The 25,417-nt window shown below is 45.2% G+C and overlaps 1 protein-coding gene across 1 annotated transcript in view; it reads right to left on the bottom strand.

Moving 5' to 3' along the window:
- neo1a (neogenin 1a) overlaps positions 1-25,417 on the bottom strand; it is a 152,709-nt gene that overhangs the window by 17,055 nt on the left and 110,237 nt on the right. Inside the window, exons 8-16 of the mRNA XM_069165600.1 lie at positions 13,731-13,965; positions 12,493-12,647; positions 10,694-10,842; positions 8,962-9,100; positions 8,523-8,572; positions 5,468-5,612; positions 3,347-3,457; positions 3,062-3,256; positions 1,915-2,010 (exon numbers count right to left, since the gene is read on the bottom strand). Of these exons, the coding sequence (XP_069021701.1) occupies positions 1,915-2,010; positions 3,062-3,256; positions 3,347-3,457; positions 5,468-5,612; positions 8,523-8,572; positions 8,962-9,100; positions 10,694-10,842; positions 12,493-12,647; positions 13,731-13,965 (1,275 nt within the window). The remainder of the gene's footprint in view (positions 1-1,914; positions 2,011-3,061; positions 3,257-3,346; positions 3,458-5,467; positions 5,613-8,522; positions 8,573-8,961; positions 9,101-10,693; positions 10,843-12,492; positions 12,648-13,730; positions 13,966-25,417) is intronic.

A 25,417-nucleotide genomic window follows, 5' to 3' on the forward strand; every position in this document is an offset into this window, starting at 1 on the left:
AAAAAAAAAAATCTCTGGCCAGTCACCCGTGATGACACTCCTCCTCGACCACTTGTTGGTCCTCTCCTCTCCGCCTCGCTCCATTTGACACCTCTTTGTGCAGAGCTGCCCTATATTCCCAAGACTGAGTCAGAGAGTGTGTGTGCATGATGAAAATCCAATCATTCATGTGGTTGTGGAGAGGCACTGAGGTTTTAGAGTGGCATGCAGGCTGCATTTCTTTACTCGGCTTAGAAGAATACAGTCTTCAGTATTTACAGGGAGAAAGAGGCCGACCTGACTTGGGGGAAAAAAAAAAACTTTTGTAGACGGAGGTGAAATACTTCATTTCCTGCTTTTCAGCTAAGACGTCATATTATTATAAAGTATTCAGCCTGGCTCTCTCTCAACCTAAGTTCACCAAGTTTTTCCTCAGTTTTTTTTTTTTTTTTTTTTTTTCTTTCCAAAAGTAAAAGTACTATGTAGGTCAGCTCGTCTTTTTAATCCCGACTTGAACAAACTGGCAGGAAGGGAATGCGCCCCCGAGGATTCAGCAGCAGACGATGGTGGTGGGCTTTGGTTCTGCTTTGAGAGGAAACGTTTGGATCTGACGAAGGGTTGCCAAAGCCACCACAGGGGGTCTGCATGTGTGCGTGTGCGCGCGTGTATGTGTGTGTGTGTGTGAGAGAGGATGTGAGGAAGCGAGAGCTTCATAGAGCAGAGTGCACAGTATGACAGTGTGCGGGTGTGTGCGCACGCTTTTGCTGCCACCCCCCCTCGAAGCATGTTGACGTGATTCATGTCATCCAGCATCCCACCCCTCTCAAGCTCGTTGGTGCAACAGTGCTGCGGCAGAGACAAACTGGAGTGATCAAGGCTGAGCGAGGAGGTGGGAGGCGGGATGGGGGAGGAGGCGGGTGCAGCCCACACTCTGGGACACCCCGGGGAGCACAGGCTGGTTGTCTTCTGACATTGTCATAAAAACTGTGTGAACTCAGCCAGCATCCAGTCTAACTGGCAGTGTTTCACACTTTAAGATCATTTGTCAAGCACTCGGGGTCGGGACTAAAGTTTTACTTCTAATTGTTAACGGAGTTGTCATCCGAAGCTTAAAGAATTGCATTCTGTCAAATACACAAACAGAAGTGTCCAGAGTCTTCGGCTCACAAAGATGTTTCATTGGACTGCACGGAGAGAGCTGCATCACGGAGTCCATGTGATGCCGGATATCTGAGGCTAATGCAGATATTAAAAGAAAAATTCCCATAAAACTAACATTACGTAACATCAACAAAAAAATTTGTGGTAATCGCTACTAAATTACCAAAAACCCTCACAGTCAGTATGTCCCGCGATAAACTATTCTTCTCCTGCCTGATGAAAGCTCCGCAATTCTCTGTGAAGTATATTCTCAAATATTATATATCTGGCCATATTTTTCTCATTACAATATCTGTTCCAGCATGTGAGAAGCTTATCTCCTGTAAGTCAAATATCAGGATTGGTAATCTCGGGGCAAACTTTGAGAGTTTGATCATTTGATTAAAAAAAAAAAAAAAAAAAGACTTATGTATACCGGGGACTATGAAGAAGAAGAGAGTTAATTAGAGCAGGGAGACACCCCGATGACCTATTATCTACATGGTAATTTGGAGTCGAGGCACATTCTGTCTGATAATGATGTCAGGTTAGCGAGAGCAAAGATAAATGTCAGTCAATGCCTTTTTTCTTTTTCTTTTTTTGGGGCGAGTGTCTGCAGCTGTACACTCAGAGTAACACCCCATCATATCGAGTTTGATCAGTAGAAGACACCGTTGAGCGGATTTAGGTTTCCGCACAACGACAGACAGTAGAAATGCAACCATCGAATCGAGGTCCACTATTTTTTCAGGCGAGAATAGGGCGGATTCACGTGTCGACGCGTGTAGTTCGTACCTGACTGCGGTCTGGTGATGGCGCTCTCGTAAACAGGAATCCCTTCGCCCACGTTATTGTAGGCCTTCAGTGTGATCACATAGTGGGAGCTGGGGTCTGTGAGACAGAGACAAGAGGAGGAGGAGGAGGAGGAGGAGGAGGACGGAGATAAATTGATGCAGCCATCTAATCAAGCCAAAACTCTTGAGACTCTCAATTCATAATTGCAATATTAGCAGAGTGAGTATTTGAATACAATCACTGCTCTTACTGTGATTGTAATGAAGGCTTTAGTTATGCATATAGATATTTTGCGATAATTCTTCTCCTAAATCTGTCTATTTCCTAACATTATAGTATTTTAACTCACTATCCACTCCTACACTTCTTCCTGACACTTTGATTACAGCACAATCTTGATGGTGATTAATAATGCCGTTAATAAAACCAGCCGTAGACAAAGTAGGACCAGGATGCATCTTCCCATTTAACAAAATCTGTTATTGTAGGTCTTTCTTTTCAATATTTAATAAAACCACAGACACGTTTACAGCAGAGCTTTCTCGAGTTTAATTAAGAAACAACTTTGTCTAACTCGTCTAAAATTATGAAATTAGTACTGAACACAATTTGTTTCCGATTTTAAAAAGGTTGGATCCGACGCAGAGAAATGCCAAAACTCATTTTAATGAGGTAAAACTAAATATTAATGTTTCTTTTGGTTTGAAGACGGCGCATGCTAAAATCACCAAAACCAGTTTGCTTTATTCAAATATTATGACCTTTAATTATCATGTCCCCCATTAGGCTAATCTGTGTAATTAGCAGCTCAGGAGTGTTGTGGAGAAGATCTCATTAATTCTCTGAAGTGCAGATAAATTGCATTACAGTGTGTTCACAGTTTGTGTTCGTTTTTTTACTCATAAGTAATTCAACTTTGTGTATAATGTATCGTATCAAATGTGTCTCATTTTGATTTTTAAGAAAGACAAATGTTGACATTTACTGCAGGGAAAAGACACACGAGTCCCAGAGGACACATCTGGTATCTGACAGATCCTCCAATTAAATTATGTGGCTGACAAAAAGACAGAATATTAAAATCGCAGTAAAAATAAACACATCCAAGCCAAACCGAAGAAAGTTAAAGTTTAGTGTTTGTTCATACCGAGGTTCTCGATGGTGTAGTAGCGCTGCTTGTAGTCCACTTTGATGGTCTGAGCGTGGGGACTGCCGATGCCGTAGCCGATGGTGTAACCGCGCACCACGATGTCCTGGTTCTCTGGCGGCGTCCAGCTCACCACGATGCTGTTGACCAGCGGCCGGACATGCAGCGAGCTGGGCTGGTCCGGCACACGAGATTCTGGTGAAGGAAAAGGTGAAAGCGTTTCAGCCTGGTTCTTAAAATCGGCCGAGTTAATTAAATGCCGTCAGTACGACAGGGTTTTGTTACCGTCCAGGTCGCTCTCGAACGTCTCTGCCGCGGTCCACTCGGTGGCCGGTCCCGTGCCGTTCACCGTCATGGCCGACACCCTGAAGGAGTACTCTGTTCCACGCTCCAGACCTGGACAGGCACCACAAACAGGTCAGATTCAAAGCTTTGAGTATTTCAGCCTGAACCCCCAGCAGCAAGAAAAAAAACAACCTCTTTCATTAAAACTCCCCTCAAAGTCTCAGGCCTGATGTTGTTGTATAATTCACTGGTGCTCTCCACTTGGCTGAGCAGCTGGGATTTGGAGAGGCAGACACAGTAAATATTTTGGAAGTGCAAATATCTTAAACAGACGCCCGATACTTCTCTTCACAGTTTAAGGAATAAATCTATAAGTCTGCTGAGGGAAGGATTAAGTGAACGTTGCTAGGGTGCAATTAAATTTCTATTCTCCTCAATATCATGGAAGCGATAGAGATTTATTTTTCACCTCTGATTATTAAGTTTGTGTGACTATAAAAGCATTTACCATGAAGGAGAATAAATACACAAGTAAAACACTAAGGGGCTAAAAAAAAGAGCAGAAAACATTTTTGGACTCCAGACTCATTCATATTTCAGAGCTGTGTCTCCTTCAGAAAGAGCCGTCTCACCACTGGGTGCCGGTTTGGTATTCAGAGACAAAGCGAACGCCTGCTGACAAATGATGTGTCGCCGTGTTAATTTGCTGTAAAATTTTTCATCATCGTCATATTGTCCCATTTGTACGCTACATGCTAATCCTGTAGTCTTTTCTCTCTGTCTCCACTGTTCTGGGCCGCCCTCGGGGGGGGGAATAGCTTCTGAAGAGCGCCTAACCACCCGTGCCTCCAAGGCTACAACATCTCCTTCTAAATGCTTCTGAACCAACAAACACCCCTGTTTCACCCCCCAGAAGGTTCTCAAAAATCAACTTTTAAGTGTATATTCTCTTTGATGCAGCACACAGTGTGAGGCCGGGCCACTTGAAAGTTGCTGAGACAACATCTAATATTAATCGGCATTGCTGTGTGTCTCTGGGTATATTGTGCATATTTGGTTGGTAGCAGTGGGTAATGTTAGGGTACAGTAAGACGTGTAACTCCGTTTCAAAGTGATTTGGAGGAAATGCAGATGTTGGGTAAATAAACAGACCTGCAGCCAGGCAGACTCCAAACAACAACTCAGACACATCGCGAGTCTCCGGATTAAGATTTTAAATATTGCAGCATGTCGGGCGCAGCAGAGACGCATCCAGCAGGGATAAAATGGAGTCTGAGAACAGAAAAGTTTGAGCGAAGGACCTGATCTGACGCATAGAAAGGGGAAAAAAAAAAAAAAAATCGGTGTTCCTTGAGAGCAAAAAAAACAGAGGCTTTTTCTGGATTTCAGTATTTTGAAATAAGGTTTAACAATCACAACATAATCTATGTGTGTGAAGAAGAATTGGAGACCGCCTCTGGGCTTGAATATGATGAGGCAGAGGACGAACTGCGTGTGGAGTGAAGGTCACAAATCAATCACAGTGCTATCACTATATTTATGGCCCTCTTCACACTTCAGAACACGGTGCGTGTGATCCAAGACGACAGCTTTAAACACAAGGGTGAATGCACCCCGTGACATTTTGAGGACACACGAATGCCTGTTCAACACTTCAGTTCATTAGATACGAGTTCAAAAAAAAATTCTCTTTCTCTCCATATGTCCACTTGTGTTTCTGCGTTCATCCATTTAATGACTTTATGCAGCTGAATATAATCTAAATGTTTTCTGTACTATTTAGCAGGAATCTTGATGAATGGCAACTAAAATTTAAACATGCAAACTAAATTCACTGATATTCCAGGACTTGGCCCGAAAAATGATCAAATTTCGTTCTGGATCGAGAAACAAACTGGGTGTGAATTGTCAGGTCTGAACTGAGTCTGTATCTCCTGCCCACCTACATAAAGAGTAATAAATGTACCACACTCATGGTCACCTACGAAAGTTCACTGGAAAGTCTTTCTGAGAAACTGCAATTCATCTCTTTCTTTGTCCCACAAATGTAAGACTGATGACAAAGGAACACTTTTATTCTGACATTGACTTTTATAGTTGAATTAACCGCAAAGTCATTACCGTCGATGAGCTTTAAAAGCTGGGTGCCTCCGGTGGTCTCGGCTGTCTCACTCCTCCGGGATCCTTTCCGGTATCGTATCTTGTAGCCGGTGATCTCCCCGTTCTGGCCGTTAAGCGGTGGCGGCTGCCAGCGAAGCATGATGCTCTGGGAGGGGGGAGGGCATTACAGATGGCTGTGAGTCAGATGAAACTAAATGTCATGTTTAGTGTGTGTTGTGTTTAGTGCGTGTATGTGTTGTGTTTAGTGCGTGCGTGTGTGTGTGCGTGTGTGTGTGTGTGTGTGTGTGTGTGTGTGTGTGTGTGTGTGTGCGTGCATGTGTGTGTGTGTGTGTGGGGGGGGGGGGGGGGACCATCTGTTTTTGGGGCCTGCAGCTGTAAAGGTGACCTCATGGTGGCATCGCACCTTCCCACACGCCTTGGCAGAGGCCTCGGTGTTAACGTAACTCCGCAGGTTCACTGTTCTGTCCTCCAGAAACACAGACTCACCCGCACCTCCCTTCCTCATGTGGTGCAAATGGGAGTTCCCCACAAAAACAAACACCCTCCCACCCCCTCCCCTCCTCCCCCGAGCATGAGTGACGCACTGCAAATTGACGCATTAAGGAGAAATAAACAAGAATAACAGATAGTGGTGTCCTGATGGGTGTGCGCATGTGTGTGTGTGTGTGTGTGTGTGTGTGTGTGTGTGTGTGTGTGTGTGTGTGTGTGTGTGTGTGGTCAGGTTAAGCCTGCAGAGACACAGAGGCAGAAAGATGAATGCAGGACTTTAGCTGGCGGGCCCACGCAGCTCTGATACACGCATCAGAGTTTCTGTGTGTGTGTGTTTAAAGAGCTAGGTGGGGGGTGGCTCAGTGTGGGAGAGGAGTTAATTAACGCTTCCCCACTGTCACACTGATGCACAAAAGCCTGAATACATGTACAGGGCACATGTGTGCTCCTCCCCAGCCGAGTCGAGGGAATTGCACAAATTAAATTTGTGTTAAGTGTGTTCAATTATTTCCATTTTTCTTATTACACTATCAGCCCCAACTGGTTAATGTCTGTTGCTTCTCCTCATACTTCTTCCTAATCATGAAAACCTGTTTAATTGACTTTTTGTAAAATCACAGGAGAAGGTGAAAAGGCACATGCCAAGAGGAAAAAAAAAAAAGAAGAAAAAAGCGGTGATATAAGTAAAAAATAAAAGTGTTTTTCAGGTTGCCTCGCAGGTAAAAGATGTGAGGTTCCGCTTGACGAGACCCAAAGAGGAGACTGAAGATGAAATGCATGTTAATGAATTTTTTTTCCCCCCCAGTTCCATTTGGCTGGGCGTATTGAACAGCTAATTGCATAAATGCTTTGTATCTATACTCTTGTTCTGGAACTATTGTCTTAATGAGTGTTTACATTCTGAATAAAACACAATGACGACAAAGAAAAATAAAAAATGAAATGAATAATTTCAATGATGTGGAGGCCAGATGTTTGTTTCATGGTTTTTAAATTGGTTTGTCTGCGTCTAAGTGGGGAGGGACGGCTGCATGTACACGATCCGCTCGGAAAACAATCCCCCGTCTTTTCCACAGTGAGCCCCTCTTCATTTTACTCTTAAAATTAGCATGAGAGTGTTTTCTCTCCACAAATCTCAGCTGAGTCTCCCCCAGCATGGGTGGCCGGCTCTTACTCAAGCTGGCAGTGTGTGATAGGATTGTCTGTCAGTTTTTTCTCTCACTTCGGCTCTGCATCGACCGGCAAAGGGCTAAAAGTGCTGTCTGCTGTTTTTGTAGTCGATGCACGCACCCCAAGGTTTTCCCTATCTCCTTCTTTTTTTTTTTTCTTTTCTTTCACAGCTCTCTTTTTGCACTCGCTGTCGCCTCATATGTCATGAGTGAGAGGCATCTTTTTGTCAAATTTAATCCAACACTGGGGTGGAAATATACAATAAATGGGCCTACAGCGCTCTGTTTGAAGATCAAATGGCCAAAATGAAAAGACCAACTTCCTGTTTTAATCGGCAGCTTGTTGTGAAGCCAGCAGCCACTTCAGCAGTCTTATCTAATCAAGAGTGTCACGCAACAACTACAGGGTGTGAAAGTGTAATAAATCAGATTTAAGGATGACACTTGAAAAGAGTGAGACACCAGGAGTTGCTGCCAGGGCAGTGAGAAATCTGATCCAGTTATCTTTGATGCAAACTGAAATTCAATTTAGATAAAAGAGACTTTTGCTTTCGAACAAGTACATCTATTTGTCCTGTCACCTTCACACATGCTCACCAACAAGGTAAAATCTCTGTTGCCACGGTAACGCAGCATCCTAACAACCACTGATTTAGCAACTTGTAGGTCAAAATACTTCAACACATCTGTGTTAAATGGGCTAATTTGCTTTAAAAGTGAACTTTATTTTGAAATTTTAAACGTGTTTCAGCTTGTATTAGCTTAATTTTACATAGCAAATGAAACACCTTTAAAACAATAGCAGCTAAAGATTTTCACTTTTCAAATCCGTTTGAACCCCATTTTCAACCAGATAACCTTTAATTTACCACGTCGTTCTTATCTGTCCGAGTATCATTTCTAGCGAGCCTGTATCTCCCAGGATAAAAAAAAAAAAATGTTTCATATCGATGTCGATTTGAGCTGCAGGCTTGTGTGCCAGACTCTGTACAGATGGAGTGATACTGAGGATAAAACCATCTGACAGGCGAGTCTCCTGCCGACGAGGAGATCGATGAGGGTTCACACACTCTCTTAACCAGCCGGGCCTCCAGGCCTCTGACGCAGCTAATCACACAGAGCAACAACGCAGCTCCGGCCTGCGGGCGATGTGTCTGTTCAACTGTTTGTGTGTGCGAGCGAGAGAGTGTCGACTCAGCGATGCAACTTCATACCACCAAACCGTCTGGCCGCTGGCACTTTAGGTGCCTTTGCCTCTGTTGTTACGTAATTTTGTTGTCTATGTTGCATCTGAGAGCAGAAAACGCCGAAGCTTTTCGTTGGTCGATACGGCGGCAGAAAAACGAAACCAGTTACAGGTCCTTTAAACTTGTTCAGTCGAGGCAGAAGAGTCTTACCTTTGAGTTCTGGACCTCCACAGTGAGGTTTTGAGGCGGGGCGCTTGGCACTGTGAGGAAAACAGACAATTTATTCAACATAAAACAAAAGAGATCACAGTAATTTAAGGTGTGATTGAGCTAAAACAATTTCTCTGTGAAAAATGTCAAACATTGTCTAGTTTCAGATTCAAAATTTTCCCCTTGGGCTTTAGAAAATAGTAATAAGAAATTGTATAAGCCCAAATTTGCAAATCGTGAAAAGAATTTTAAAAAAATTAGTCAATTAAAATAATCATTAGCTGCTTTAATCTACAGCAAAGGAACAGTTTCTAATGGAAGCTTTGCTTTGCTGGATGAATCTTTACAGCATGGTGCAGAGGACTTTACTTTACATACATCCCTTTTGCACGTTGGACACGCACGCAGTGGTCGAATTATATTTCAGCGATCCACTGACCGTCAGAGAGGGTGCGAACAATGATGTCGTCAGTGGAGACGCCTGAACCGTGCTTGTTGTTGGCCACCACACGGAAACTGTACTCTGTGTTCTTCTTCAGCCCAGTCATGGTGTAGGACTGACTGTTGGTGTCGATGTCCTGAGAGAGAGAGGAGGAGGACAAACATCACTGGTCAGTAAGGTGCTTTAAAAATCTAAAACAGAGTTGAAGGACATATCTTCTTTTAATCTAAACTGAAATATACCTCACAGACAATTAAGTATGTGAAAACAAGAGAACAATTGACATAAAATGAACGTGAAAAGTTTTATTCTCAAAAAGATAAGTGGCAAAAACACACTGTACATGCCGATAAATGCAGTCGGCTGGTTTTGAGTGTCATTTTAGTATTCATGTTTGATATTTGCTCAGACATGCTGTAAATATGTCAGTTCCAATTGCTGCGAGCTACTAAATGTGATGCCTGCTTTCATCATTTCATCACATTTCTGTTTGTAAATCGATGTAAGACTGTCATCTTCCACCGAGCCGCAAATTATGCCTTCCACGATTATGACTTTTGCTTTACAAATTGGCCACGCAGCCACACAGCCAATTACTTCAAGCACATTTGCATTCAGTGCTCTGCTTGTGACATTCGCAGTTAAACGCCGAGACTTCCAGGATATCTAATCTCGCTTCCGCAGCGCTCTAATCGCGACCTCTGAACCCGGGTCATGTGACCGTCTGTGACCACCTCACCCCTTGAAGATGCATCTTATGTCGTCCCTGACTTCCCCTCTTCCCTTTAATTTTTCATATCCTCTCGGCACTGCGTCTTTCTCACTCTGTTCTGGCCCTTTCGTCCACTTCCTCCTTTCTTTCGTTTCCCATCCTCTCTTCATCTTTTGCCTTTTTCATCCCCCCCCCCCCCTCTCCGGCTCTCTTCTCCAGGGAGCTGAGGCATCATTACTCAGTGCACTGGCTGACGTTTCATCCATTATCATATTAAAGGCTTTTTAATGCCTCACTGGCTTGCACACTGCTACTGCTGGGGTTGACTCAATATCTGAGGAGCTAGATTCCACTCGGACGACAGAGTTAGTCCTGCAGAGAAGGAGAACGGAGTGAATCATATCTGCTTTCTTTCATCCACGCTTTTTTGTGAGATAATTAATCAAGAATGCAGCACAAAGAGCCCTGGCAAGTGATTAGGAATTCCTTACCTCATCACAATTTACATTAAAGAGAATGCAGTCAGTTTCACTTTATCTAATGAAGCCTGCAAAATCAAGCGTCAGCTGCATACAATAATTCTCCTCTTACAAGCTGCACGTCTCTGTTACAGGTTGAAATTTATTCCAAGAGAATTCATTCATATATCATCAATAAAAAAGGAAAAACACATGATAATCATCCTTCAATCTGAAAGCATATTAAGATTTCACTTAATTAAGCTGCTTGTTGTGCTTCTCTGGATAATTTGTTTTCATCTCCATACAGATTAATGTCTTTTTACTTCAAGTTTTTCATTATTTCGATTTTTAATCTGTTGTGAAACCTCATAAAAGGTGACGTGCATTAAAGGTAATGATAAGATGACCATAGAAGGTCATAATCGACTGACGAGGACAAAAAAAAATGTTTGCTTTATCACTCTAGGTCTTTTACCAGCAGTTTTAATCTTTAAATTCAAAGTCATCTAGTCTTTGACGGCGTGAATCTTTCTAGTGAGTGGAGACCACATCCTACCTGTTCGTCGCCAAAGGTTTTGTCCGTGTAGTACAGCTTGTAGGTGAGGACCTCTCCGTTGCCGGTGAGGGGTTTATCCCAGCTGAGAGAAACAGAGGTGGGCGTGTTCGACACGGTCTGCAGGTTCGGAGCGGGACCGGGAACTTGGACTGGTGGAAAAACATAACAGGAGAGCAGAAATAAGTGAGCTGTCAGACCTTAATGAAACTCTTGACAGCTGGTGAAACATTCATATATGTAACACAAATATATGTACAGTAAACCACTTTATATGCCATGAGAACAGGAGACTGCGAGCCGCAGTTTCTACAGAGTTCATGTGATGTAAATGTAAAGACCTTCAAATTAAAGCCGACAGCTACCTCAAACTAAATATTTAATTTCCTATCCAGCCTGCTGAAAGACAGAGCTAACGTGACATAATATTCATCGCTGCCCAAATAATTTGTGACTCCCCTGTATACATACATCTATGTCTGAATAGATGGGCAGTGGCATCACTTGTTGTGTCTGCGCTGTGGCACGTTGGGATTTAAAATGACTCGGAGGTTAAAAGTGCTGTCTGTGCGACACAGATATATGTCTGTGCTGTATATATCTTGTAAGCTGTAACTGCAGGTGTTTATGACAGAAGAAAGAAGCTCCCATTTGTCAGCGTGCACGGATGTTAGAGGTAGATGTGTGTGTGTGTGTGCGTGTGCGTGTGTGTGTGTGTGTGTGTGTGTGGGGCGAGGGGGGGGGGGGGGGGGCGAACACACAGGTGTATTGAGCCAGTCTCTGCGGAGAAGCAATACAGGGCAGCGTTGTGTGCACACGGCTGGCACTCAGAAGCAGGTCAACAGTTTAAGCTCCAATTCATCGCGTGTTCTCACACTGAAGGTGCACACACACGACAGAGATATACTGCGCAGGTACGACCTGCCCTCACCGCGATCCCCGTGGGTGGTTTCTGCTCCTGCTGCCGGGCAGTAAAGCGTAGTGTGTGTGTGTGTGTGTGTGTGTGTGTGTCTGTGTGTGCGTTTGTGTTCTGATCCGGTCGCCCTCCAACCAAGGACGCAGGTAGAGAAACAGCGGCTGACCTACAAAGTGACAGTGACGGAGCAGCAGCTCAGCCAGGACGAGAGGGGTGTCCACCGTCCGCCGTCTGACGGAGTGCAGGGAAATCCCCCCTCGCAGCACTTTCATATGTGGGTGAGGCTGAGAGATGTGGAGCAGCAGCCACGGGGAGGCTCGCACGGTAATAATTCTGATGTGTCCTCGAGTCAAAACATCCTAACGAGCGTCTCTGTAGCACCTCTGCGCAGACTGGACGAGGACAGTGTTGGAACGTGGAATACTAATTTCACACATTCCTCACCTCAGGTAAGCGCAGTTTGAAGCAAAACACACACACACACACACACACGCACACACGCACACACACGCACACACACGCGCGATTTATAGCGAATGTTGGGGAGCAAACAAGAAGTGGCTTATGAGAAGAAAACGCTGCGCGTCTCCGGTGTGCTGTCGGGTGGTCTTGCGTTCACGCTCGGCACTAAGCCTCCTCTGTGTGTGGAGGGGAGATGGAGTGTCTGTTTGAAGTGAGCGCACGCTGCATGCGAGTGAATATTTGCTTGTGCGAACGCTTATTTGCACATTTTGCCCGCTCCTTTCGAGTGCATCCTGTTTGCCTCGGCGCGCCAGCGTGAGAGAGTTTTCCAACAAACCGGGCTGGAGGTCGCCTTCATGTTTGCGCGGCCCTGTTTATGCCGAGCACATACAAATGAACGTTTGTGAACGGGGGGGGGGGTTACCTTCAGCCTGGGTGGCCACTTTGAGCGCCGCGGAGCTCTCGCCCTGGCCGTTGCTGTTGTGGGCCACGACCCTGAAGCGATATTTGGTGTCTGGCATGAGGTTCTGGATGGTGACCTGCATCTCCCCCGGACGGCTGGTGTTCACGACTCGCTCCCTGAGGGGGACACGCGGACAAGCAGCAAAATATTGAATGATTTCATCGGCTTCTGTTCGCCACAGAAACGTGTTGAATTTAGTTTTGTGAAAATCTAATTAATTTAACATTTGGAGTGCTATAAGCGTTGGGTATTTAATTACAGAGTAGAATTATACAGCACGGGCCTTTGTATTCTTTCTGTTGGACACAAAAACGCATATATGCAATCTACATTTCATTATTAATACATCGCTTAATTAATTGATTTACTTTTTGGTTGTTAAAAAGATGTCAAGAAAAAAACAAAAACACATTCTCGGGATTCAGGTCGACATATTCAAATTGAATCTTTTGTCCATCCAGCAGTAAAAACCCCAAAACATATTCAACTTACAGTGATTAAAAACAGCAAAACTTCACGTTTGATGAGCTTGAAGCTGCCATATTTGGGCACTTAAGTCTGATAAATGTCTCCATCGACTCATTTTCTAGTTCATAAACTAACCGTTTAATTAACTAATTGATTAATGATGAGCACACCGGCTCATCAGTCTACAGCTGGACCAGGAGAGTTGGTCACGGGCTAAGTGCTGAGCGTAGAACCACACCGGTTTGTCTTCGCAGTATTAGTACACTCATTATATACGCTGCATATACAGTGTAATAATGTTTTCATTTGCATACCTGGTTGTAACACAGAGTGAAACGCCGCCGTGTCAGGCCACTTGTGACAATTGCTTACAGCTATTTTACAGGGAAAACTCGTGGAAAATCCTCTAAGCTTCTTAAATTTCCTTCTCAGCCAAATGCAGCAAATCCTCAACACAAAGGGGGGAGGGGGGGATTTATCACAGGGCTACTTGAAAAATGAAATTAGTGTTTGATATTTTTTTTTGTTTATACCTAAGTGTTAACAAGTAATCCTTTGAGGAAGGAAGTTTGTTTTTAATTAATAAACACTGCGATGATAAGTGCTTTAATTAGATGTTCTCAGAGTGGCCTGAGACTCCGGCGCAGAAATAGACGTATAATAGTACCCTGCTGGCGCCTGCTGTAATGTGTGTGTTCGCGGCCTCCTGGTAGTTTGAGTGTGTGTTCTACCTGCTCGTGCCCTCCTGGCTGTAGAAAACGGAGTAGGTTAACTCGTCTCCGTGGGGCTCGGCCGGTTGCCGCCAGGTCAGCTTGATGAAGCGGGTGGAGACCAGCGAGGCCACGACGTCACGGGGCGCCGAGGGGGTGGGGCCTGCTGGACTGGCTACACCTCCGGAGCCTGGCGTTACATGGTCAGTAGTGTTAGGAGTCAGTGAGGGGGGAGGGAAAGAGGGCAGGGCTACGTCTTTGGGTTGGGAGGAGGAGGTAGGAGGGAGGGAATGGGGGAGGGGGGGGGGGGCAGCGGCAGTGTGAGGAGGGAGGGGCAGGGGTGGAGTGGGGGAGTAGGGAGACAGGGAGGAGGACAGTGGTAGTGTGAGGGGGGAGGGAGGGGGGGGGGGTTTGCGTGAGGAGGGAGGTGGGAGGGGAGCACAGAGGCGTTCAAAAGGACCAGGTCGAGGAGAGGAGGGGAGATGAAATGGAAATGACAGTGAAACGAAAGAAAGGAGGGGAAACAAAAAAAGAAGAAAAAACAAAATAACACCAACATAACAAAAAAAGACTCTCGGTGTGACAGGGAACCACAGAAATCAAACACTTCTACTACACTCACAAAGCTGACAAATAAAAGCACAATACAAGGGGGACTACACATGCAGATCTACACACAGCTCTCTAATGTCAGGGTGGCGGGAGCACAACACACATTTTGACTTTCATAAACGGGTTTTCCGGCAATCATTTGTTATTTAAAAAAAAAAATGATTGGTTCGAGACATGTTTACGAACTAGACGAGGGTTCGAACTGGGGTACACAGAGGGAGACGTCTTTTTGAAGGGGTCAAAGTCACCTTGTAGGCTCTTAAATGCAGACAAGGAAAACCATTTAGTTTTATTTCAGACAGTAAAACAATTCAAGACTAACCCAAACCTCTCTCCCCTACTCCCCAACAAAAATAAAGGTTAAATCTGAAGTCTGGATTCTCTCAAATCAACGCTCCAGATGATGTTGTTGAAACACTTTAGCCGTCACATTCCCCAGCCGAGCCACAGAAATGTTTGTGATTTCATCTTGCGGTTGTATGTTTTTTCTTTTTTTAAATTTCTTTCTTTTTGGAGGAACGATCTGCGGTCAGACTTCTTCGAGATCTGCTTTCCATTTGCCTGGCAAGCGGGCGAAACAAAACCATACGGAAAAAAATGTCAGCGCGTACGACATTTCCATTTGTTTGCCGACGAGGGAAACTGACTGCAGGGCAAAAAAGCTGAAGCAGAGAAAAGAAGGGAGCACGGCGAGCGTGGTGTCGGAGGCCGGTGTTGTTACTGCAGAAACTGGGATGAAAATGCAAAGCGGCCGCCGCCGCCGCCGCATCTGTCCGTCGTCGCACGCCCGCGTACCGCTGATTCGGCTTTCGATATCTGTTTACATTTCCAATTCCCAGAGTTCACTGACTTCTGCGACGAGAACGACGTGAAAGATTTGCTGTTTTTCTTCCAGGAAAATCACATCGTCGACGCAAACTTTCTGTACATATAAACACTCAGCGGAGAACGGGGGAGATCCGGCTTCGGCTGCGTATTTATGGCGCAATCAGTGTGCTGTGCGCAGCGAGCACGACTCAGCACATTTCCTGTTGTATCGGCTCTGCGCTTCAGCGCCTTAGATGACTGCGAGGTAAAAACCGCCCACGGTCAGACTCAATTTCAGGTCGTTCACATCCATATTGGACAGCGCAGGAACTGCATCACCTGTTCACCCGACACGAGCTGTAACGTCAACTCCTAGTTCTACACTTCTTGCTTGTTTCAGTGATTTTTTTTTTTTGCCTTCGGCATGAGCTGGAGAGTTAGATACAAGGTCAGAAAGATTTAGGTCGTCAGGCCACTGATGTGGCCGGTCCAGATTATTTAACTGATTTGTCCTAAAAAAAAAGAAAAAAAAAGAAAAGAAATAACAGAGCCTCGTCTCTGTGATTAGGATAACTGCTCAAAAGCTGCGGGACTTTAAAAACCCCCTCCAGTCTTGCACTGTTTACTGAGTGAGGATAATGACAGCCGAAACGACCTTAAAGCTGGACGTCAGCAGTTTTAGCCTCGTAGCTACGGTTTCATTTCAAATCCGGTTTGCTGGAATCGAGCCAGCAACAATGAAAAACACATTAACGTCCTAATACTTTCTGACTGCGGTGTAAATGACCAGATGCTGAATAATTATACTCATTTATAGAGCCGTACGCACGCAGACGCGCGCACGGCAGAGAAAGCACAACCTTACTGGGTTTCACGGGATAAACAAAAGCTCGAAGCCTGTTTGTTGATGAGGAAGCACGTCGTGCATTAAGAAGATGTAAACGCAGTGGAGAGCAGAATCCAGAATCACAGAAACACAGAAAACTTGAGCAGGACAGAAGTCGCCGTAGCAACGTCCGCTTGTTTAAAACTGGACGGTTACGGCAAATGCACTTAAACAAACTGAGGATTTTTTTTTTTTCCATATATTCATTAAACAGAACGATACCAGTACGATCTAGACGGAACATAAGATAAGATGAAGACAAAATCTGCAGGAAATCAGTTTTTTTTTGGCCGCTTTAATATTCAGGCGGCACGAAGGCGCCGCAGGCGATGATTCTGTGAATTCTCCGGGTCGCAAGATTTTCGATCGAGGCAGAAGAATGAGGCGCAACCGAAGGTGAGCCAAGCTTTTAGACACGTGTGTCCGGACGTATTTAAAAAGAACACCTTATCTTTGGCTTTGTTTTCGCAGAGATATCGCAGCGGAGTTATCGTCTCAGTGCACCGCTCAGAGAGAAAAAGCGAAGCAGATAAAGCCCAGGCGCTGCCGCGGAGAGGAAGCTTTCGGGAGGTCACAGGCGGTTTCTTAAAATGGCCCCGGAAACAGGTCGCGCTGCCTCCGCACCCGGCTCGCTGCCATCATTCAAGGGAGTAAATTTGTCCACCGGTGACCCCTCTGCCCCGTGCGGGTCAAAGTAAACGCGGTAAGAGGTTTGATGTCGCTCCTCTTTGAAGCAAATATAATAAGGAACGCCACACTTCAGAAAAAAAATAATCGTGAAATCAGTGTCGGGCCCGGTGAGATATTTCGCTGCGCGACGCAGAGACGGAGAAATAAAATCATTACAAGGAGTTTCCCCGTCTTCGCGCACTTCGTCAGCCGCCGGTAATTGACATGCCGGGCAGTTTTCTGTGTCCTTCTGACAATCAGTCTTGTACACGCATGCCTGGGATTGTTACAGTAAGGACGTGTCAGCCTCCCACTGCCGTTGCCGAGCTCTATTCACAGCTGATTAATAGCGTCATTAGTCTCTGTGCCAGAGGTAATGAATTACCGGCATTAAGGCTTAACGAGGAAGGTTACTTTAGATCTGCATAATAAATCGGGGTAACCCGTACACAAAACAGTCGGGACGAAGACATGCAAAAGCGGAGCATTCGTCTAAATATGCAATGAAAGTAAAAGCATTTTCTTTTCTGTAATAAAAAAAAAATGATTGGAGAAGCTTTTAAATTCTGATTATAGCCTCATAACTTTTATCTTGTTTTGCTAACTTCTTGTTCTCTTGCGAGTTTGGCTGTAAAGTTACGCCGAGCGGTGTTTTCATCTTCTGGTCTGAGTCCACCGATAAGAGAGTCTCCCCCTCGCTGGCTCAAGACTATCCACCTTCACCAAGAGAGCATAAATCTATTGAATGCAGATATCTGACAGAAGCACCCGCAGCACTGTAACTACAGATAGCCCCCTTTTTTTTTTTTTTTTTTTAAAGAGGGAATTCATGCCAGGCCCCGCGCAAAATGGATTTTCTCAGGGCTGGTATCCATGTCTAATGTGCTTTGGTAATGATGACAGCGCACGAGACAGATGTAGCACAATGCTAATGGTCCATTACTGAGTCACTACTTTTATCTGCCAGAGAAGAGAAGAATGAACAGAGCAAGAAAGAACAATATACTCTAAAAAAAAAAAGAAAAGAGAAAAGCATCATCAAGAGCCCCTCAGAAAGGCGAGCACAAAGAAGACGGTCAATTATAACTGTCAGTCAGCTGTTGCACGTCATATCTCCTCTCGCTCCCGACATTTAATGCTCGGATCTCCGCCACCGCTTTCAATAACGGCCCGAATGGAAGAAGTGGATCACATGAAACTGTCAGGCTTTGTCATACTTCATGCAGACATGCAATCGTCACGAGATGTCAAAACTTGAACGGCACATCTGTGAAGATAATTACATAGAAATCAAAGCTTCCCGGTGAACAAAGGCAAAATTGCATCAAGCAATCCATCAAAACGTAAAGTAAGAAAAGAGCTGAATTGTTCTCGGGTTGTAAAGTAAACGTGGTAGAAAACCGTCGGTCCCTTCGAGCAACAGCTGACGACTACGGCTGGTTTTCTTTTTCTTTTTTTTGGTTTCCTCTCGCTCGCTCTAAAGATAAGACGGGAAAGACGAGCGAGCCTGACATCTCGTGACATCCGAGCGGCTCCTTAATGTGCCGACAAAGGAAACCGAGTCAGAAAGAGAAGACAAATGTTTCGAGTGAAGACAAAGTGAGAGGCGAAGAGAAGGAACGAGGGAGTGCGAGAAAACGCCTGACCAAGCAGGTTTTTCTGTTCCCTTCGGCTCCTTTGAAGTCGCTTGTCGACAACAATAACATGCTTGAGAAGCATGAAAACAATAAATACAAACCTACTGCACGAGCGGAATTAATGTGAGACGTTCATCAACAAAGAGCAGAAACAGACGAGCACCTACTTAAACCCCCCCCCGGCTCACTTCGCAGCGGGGAAACCGTCCTGTTAGGAATATAATCTTCGTCTTGGGAACATTTTCTTGCACTCTGTATCGTATCCAGACACCTTATCGCCGGCCGAGGGGAAACTGACAGGGATTCGGTATCGGACTGCCGAAGGGTGGAGCGTATCAGTAACGGCACGCGTTCCCTCTCGCTGTGATAATCAGAAACAATCGAGATTAAAGAGCGGCTCGGATCTCACAAAAGCCCAAACAGACCAGGTGTTCTGACTCACTGACATAATCCAGGAAGACAAAAAGACGCGTCTCAAAAGTGATTCTCCAAAAAAACATCAAACGGCGTCGTCTCCATATTTCTCACTACCACTTTCTAGGGCGTCTTCGGCTCCGATCAAAAGAAATCTGGCACGTTCCCCAAGAGAGAAAATAAGCTTTTATTAATGAAGAGAAATACATCTCGATTGACCCCGATTGACTGCTTGTAACATTTTCCTTCAGATGGAAAGCATTAAAAGACATCTTTTTGAGAGGTCATCACTTGCATGGCCACAAACAGGACATCGAGAAAAAAAAAAAACTTCCACCTGACTACCTGGTAATTCTCCGGCTGCAAGCTTAAACAGCACATAAAGTTTCTACGTCAACATTCGGACTATAAAAAAAAAAAAAAAAAAAAATGTTACAACAGCGTTACGCAGCTTTTCTGCCTCGAAGAGCACAGACCGTAAACACAGCTTTAAAAGGTTCAGAGTGGGTCACAGATGTATTTATGTCTCCACAGTCCCCGAACGCTGCTGTGGCACCGGAGACAAAGTGGGATGTGAGCGAACCCATCTGATTTATCCACGGGACTCCTGGGTGCCATGCGGCGACGCGCTAAATGCTTCAGGAGGAGGGAGGTGTTTGTACTTCCAGGGACGGTCTCTTCATCCGGGAGGGTGGGGGGCTAAAAAAAAAAAAAAAACCTCCACAGGCCCCGTTCACGGTCTTGTTTATCAACTACAAAAAGCTGTCACTTTCAAACCCCTGCAGAGATTAAAATGACATAGTTTATTAAATTTTTCATTTATCTTGCTTTTTCTCTCCAAAAAAAAAAAAAAAAAAAAAAAAAAAAAAATCAACACTCTCAAAGTGCCTGGAGGCTTACATAAGGAAGCAGTAGTACAGGGTGTGTTTTGGACGGCTTCATGGTTTGTTTGCATCCAATTTACTTTCTGGTAGTTTTCATAAAAAAAAAAAAAAAAAAAAAAAAAAAAAAAAGTGATGATTCCTGCTCTGGGTTCACATTAGAAACTCGAAGCAGACGGACGCTGGATGGGAATGTGTAACATGCCAGATACTTCACACCCTACAGAGACATAAAAACCCATAGGATCCTCACATCCCGGCACGGAGGGGAAAAACAAATGCCCATATTTGGAAGAAAAAAAAAAAAAAAAAAACGACTATAATTGAATGGTGCCGGGTACATCAATAATTAATCCTGCGCTGTGTGTACATACAGCATCCCTCCACCATCAAACACATGTATCCTCCTTCATCCTCGAGTCACCGGTGAGTTAATTTGGGTGTGATTGCTCTTGTTCCCCTGAACGCTTTGTTTCAACACACACACGCGCGCATACACACACTGAAAACATGCACGAACATGAGGCCAACATCTGTTCGCCCAGACTCTGTGTGCAAATGAAGATGTGTGACTATGCTATATAATGTTGCACCCCCCCCCCCCCCCCCCCCCGCCCGCCGCCGCTTTAAATCTGCATCATATGCATCACGTGCTCCACATGCTGCCTGAGAGAAGGGAGAACGAGGCCTCTCGGGCTCGCCTTTTCAAGCGGATCAAACCCGCCGGCGATGCTGCACGTCTCCGGAGCATTTCGCCATCAATGGCCAGAACTGGAAACAAGCTTTCTTTTGGCAGCGACTGCCTTTGTATCTTATTACCTCGGAGGTATACACAAAACAAAATTCAACCTTTCCGGGGGGAACAGAGCGAGCCCGGAATGAAGCAATTGATTACCAAGAAAAGCTGTGTAACTGTCGGGAGTGCATACGCGCAGTAGCGGCATTTCATATATAAAGTAAGTGGAGCTGAACAGCCGAGAAAGGCCTGAAAAGGTCAAACAGGATGGTCGCAGACGTGAGCTCAGCTGCATCCCCCCCTTTGGAGCTTCGCTAACAAACGGCCCGGCTAATCAGACTTCCACCAATAAAGCGGCCTCCCGGGGTCGGACCCACTGAGAAGCAGCCGCGGCGCTACGCTTGCAGGCGGCGGGTGGGGGGGCTCAGAACCCACTGTGATGTTACTCACTATTCTACTTTTAGCTTATGGAAACTGGGAGGCTCAGCTGAGCGAGGGGCGCGGGAGGGGGGGGGGGAAGGGAGGGATGGGCGCTAACAGGAAAATAAAAGCTCCAGCTTAGGTGGCGCCACTCGCAGGGGTCAGCTGCCTGCAGCGAAGGGGAAGGGTGTGAAGGGAAAGTGATGTTTTTGTGCCATTTGGTACTTCCAATTACTGCACCCAGAGGACCGTCCACGTCCAAAAGCATCACGTCGGCATCCTGGATGAGTGAGTGTTGGATGTGGACGGGGCTTATATCGTAAATAAGGGCAAGTGTTGGCGAGGTGTGCAGCAGACTGTCAGGAACAAAAAAAAAAACAAGACACCTGCCACGTGCGTATGCGGCCGAGCCTAAAACTGGTTTCGATAACAAGACTGACCTTCAAAATAACAGAGCTGACGCAGGTACTGAAGGCTATTTTAATCCCTTTTTCTCTTTCCTGCGCAAAACAAGAGCAAAACAGGCACCCATAACATTTTGCAGTTAGCACTTCGGCGACAGACCATTTATAAATGAGGCGAAAGCCTTTCACCACGGTTGAGTAAATACAACCCATAGAAAAGTTCAGCCCGTGCTGTGAGAGCCTCAGCTTGTAAACATACACATGCACACACACACACACACACACATACATACATACTTAGCTCCATCCCTGAGAGACAGAACCACAACACAAGCACTCACTTCGCCATCAGCGCCCGTGCAAACAGCAATTTGGTGGCGGCTGATTTCAGCTCTTCGCAATCAATTTAGGCAACAAACCCTCTGATCAGCTTCCTACAGCCTCCAGTGGGGGAACACGTTCACTAATCACTACCACAAACTTCACGTGTGTATGTGTGTGTGTGTGTGTGTGTGTGTGTGTGTGTGTGTGTGTGTGTGTGTGTGTGTGTGTGTGTGTGTGTGTGTGTGTGTGTGTGTGCCAAAGAGATTTTGTGTGCGTGTGCTTCAGTTAAGACCCTGTGTGCACATTTTAGGGTTTTATCCCCCAAATTTAAATTTTAATATCTTTGGCTAGGAGGCAGAATTTAGAGGAAAAGAATTACATTTACATATAATTCATATTCTCCATCAAATGCTCCATATTTGTTTTTGCATTGCCTTTTCATGATCGCAAGTATTTTAAAATTGAACTGCAATGTTCTAAACAAAACATTAATATTATCATATTTGTTCAATCAACCCTAAACCACCAACAATTATTGTTTCTGTATGCTGCTGTAGCGAAAAAAATTTCCCCTCGGGGATTAATAATGCAACTACCTAACCTAACCTAACCTAACAGAAAACAATTCTCAACATTGTAAGTGAAGATAAGGTACTTATTATAATAGCATCCGCAGTGCATGGCAGCAGCAGCAGCAGCAGCTGCAAGGGGTGCATGTAAAATTTAGCTGGTGGAGGGCAGGTAAACTTGATGTTTATTGATGCTTTCCAATGGGGAAAGGACTCAACTACTTTATTGGAAGCAATTTAATCCTCCTGTTGCACTTTATTAGCTAGTGCTTAATGGTAACAACAGCCTCCTCTCCCCTTCAGGCTTCTTATCTCTGTTTCTGCTGAATCACACTACTGAGATCTTCATTATAAAGTAATGTGGATTTTGGGAAATTGCAATTTCCAGAATAAACAACACTACAAACCCTGACAAAAATAGTTGAATCAAAACCTCTAAAACAGGGATTAAACATTAACAAATTTCATAAAAGCAGTAACTATTGCGGTCACGTAATCTTGTCGAGGGTTTAATTCATAGCATATAAAGGTGGATGTAGCTTCTGGGTCTGAAAAAGGAGGCCTTCAGCTGCAGTACCACCGAGTGCCACTAGAGGTTGGCCCCATAGACTCCCATTCAACTAGTCTCATAAAATTATATTGTTCAATAAATATTTTCCACAAGTTAGTACAGTTTTTCCAGCTAACGTCGGTCCTTCTTATTTGTTTTCTGGTCGTCTACCTGAAAATAATCCCGTCATTGATTAGAAAATAAGCTTCAAAAAGGGGGCGTGTCTGTTTGATTGACAGGCCTGTGGTGCAGTCAGGTTACGGCTATCGGTGGGCAAGATGTCGTGTCGCCGGGTTTCCGATCAGATCGAGTCAGACCCACGGCGCTCGCCCCCCAAAAAGGCCGTTCACAAACCAACGGCTGACGTCACCGCTGGTTGCCGCTTGGTTTTATCCACCTACTACTGTACTGCACACATGTACTTCGCCACGTGTATATCTAGTACATGCGCGCGGTGCCGTAGAAAGGCCGAGGCAAGTGAGAGCGGCCTTCGCACGATGATTACAGGGCTGAACGAACAACGAAAACCCATTTTGTTGAATCAATCAGCGGACGTAAATAATTTGTGTACCTGTGACCTGAAGGCCTCACGGGGGAAATGACCGTACAGTAAAAGAAGCGCGGCCCCTCGTGTGCACGCGTGTATGTGCCCAGCGGTACATGACGTGTTGTTCTGGCTGTCGCTTTTTCACGCCGCCGCCGCCGCCGCCTGCTGCTGTCGAAGGAACACTTTCTGCAGTCGGCGCCAACAGAAAACACGGTGCGCAGCCCTGCGCTGTGCTGACACATTCACAGGCTCGCAGCGCCGCACGTTCGCTCCCGCTGGCCCGGCCGTGACCCTGCCGGCGGATGATGGAGCGCACTGTATTTCCCTGAAGTCGGCCCGATCTTCTATTCAGCGCTGGTGGAGTCTGGCTGGAGGGAAGGGGTCTTTTAGCAGCCTATTCACACTTCCTGATTTGCACAGGGAATAAGGGCGGCGCTCCGATGTAGTGGAAGTCTCCCTCATCTGAAGTGTCTGCTCCAAATGTGTTCTCGGGGAATTTAAAAAAAAAAAAAAAAAAAAATGAATTTTTACTGTCCTGTTAACTGAAACTTGCCAGTTTCTTTGTTGTTTAGTCATGATCTAGTTACATTTTATAGTACAGGACTCATAATAAAGTGAGTTTCTTTCCTCGACGCTAGCTAGAGCTGCTGCTGCAGAACACTACGCTGACAGCAGTATGGGGACAGCAGGAACCTCGTTTTAAGTATCTCTTTTTTTTTTTTTTTATCTTTCTCTTTGAATACCAATCCAAGTACTTCTTGGTTTTCTATTAGAAATTATTACACTAAGGCTTCAGCATCAAGATATATTTGTACATTAAACCCTTCGTGCTTGCACACATCCACGATGATGGATCTGGGCTGCTGTGTTGGCGTCCCTCATGAGTTTCAGTGGTCCGTGTGGAAATAATTACTGCTCACGCTAAAACGATACAGTTTCAATATTTGAGTGTATCTTTGTGGTACAAATTGGCTGCAGATTTCAGTTGGAAATAAATAAAAAATAAATAATCTCTCCTAAGGCTGAGCAGAACATAAAGTGGAAGAGTTTGGAGCTTTCGCTGCTCTTTGTTGTTCACACTGTAAACAGAACTGTTTCTGGCAAGCAGGTCCGTCCACGAGAGCTTTTTTTGGCCAGGTTGTGTTCGGTTTATCGTCAGCAGACTCTAATGGGTCTGGTCTGTTAATGCGTAGTTTTTATTTTTGCAGCGGTCTCCTGCCAATAGTTTACATCCAGGGTTTATTTTTGATTTAAGTTTTATTTAATTTTCAATAAGGCGAGGTGTTGAAGGCTTTTTTAAAAATTATTATTATTGTTGAAAGACGGTTATTTTACAGAAGGCTCCACGCTGCATCTTGTTTGTTTATTTTACCGACCTCCATAGGGAAAGTTAAACTTCCTCATTTGGTTTCATGTGTTGTAAATTACCAACATTTAAATACAACTTTGTGTGGGTTTTTCTTGACTTCTGGTTCCTTTCTGGGGCACAAGGTTTATTAGGTGTTAACTATCCTGGCCCAGATCAAAGCGGATAAGATTTACACCCGATTTGGTTGTTAACAGCAGGTCCCAGTCATGCAGTTGGCTTTTAGGTTGTGTGTCATTTCACGGGGAGATCTAGCGCCCGAGTCTGCTGTAATTAACTGATTTACTAATGAAGTACAGCAAGTGCGACTGTCTAAATATCCCTCCCAGTATCTCCCTGTGCCCGTCACTTTGTCGAGCTACAGCTCCGGAGGACGGGGCACATGTTGGCGCATCATGCCAGCACTCCTGCTGCCTGCTCTCATAAATACAGAGTGATGGAGGGAGAGGAAAACCAGGGGACGCGGTGGCCACTCAGGCGGTGATGAGGCATCTCCATCTCTCAGCGGGGGGTCTGCTACCTCTGATCAGAGGGGAGGACGGGTCTCCTCTGCTCGCTGCCACAGGTCGAGCGGCGGGGGGAGGGGAGACGAATGGCGGCATGGTCGGATGAAAGAGAGGACGAAGGAAGCGGCGGAGGGACAGAGGTAGAAAGAACGAGGTGGAGAGAAGGCGAGAGAGATAAAAGACGGGGGGGATGGTGCCGGACTGCTCGCCTCTTTAAGCTCAAAATTGAACAAAAGCTGGAATGAATTTGCATCAGACATTGTGTGTCATCTTCCTTTCATCATAAAACGACCTGAATCATCGCTCCGAATATTAGCCTACAGGATAAAGAATGCAAAATTCATGCAACCATGTTGCGTAGCATCAAGCGCCAACTGATG

Source organism: Embiotoca jacksoni, unplaced genomic scaffold (assembly GCF_022577435.1).
Source record: "Embiotoca jacksoni isolate LCO1_2020_lvr unplaced genomic scaffold, fEmbJac1.0.p SCAF_35, whole genome shotgun sequence".
Taxonomy (NCBI): Eukaryota; Metazoa; Chordata; class Actinopteri; family Embiotocidae; genus Embiotoca; species Embiotoca jacksoni.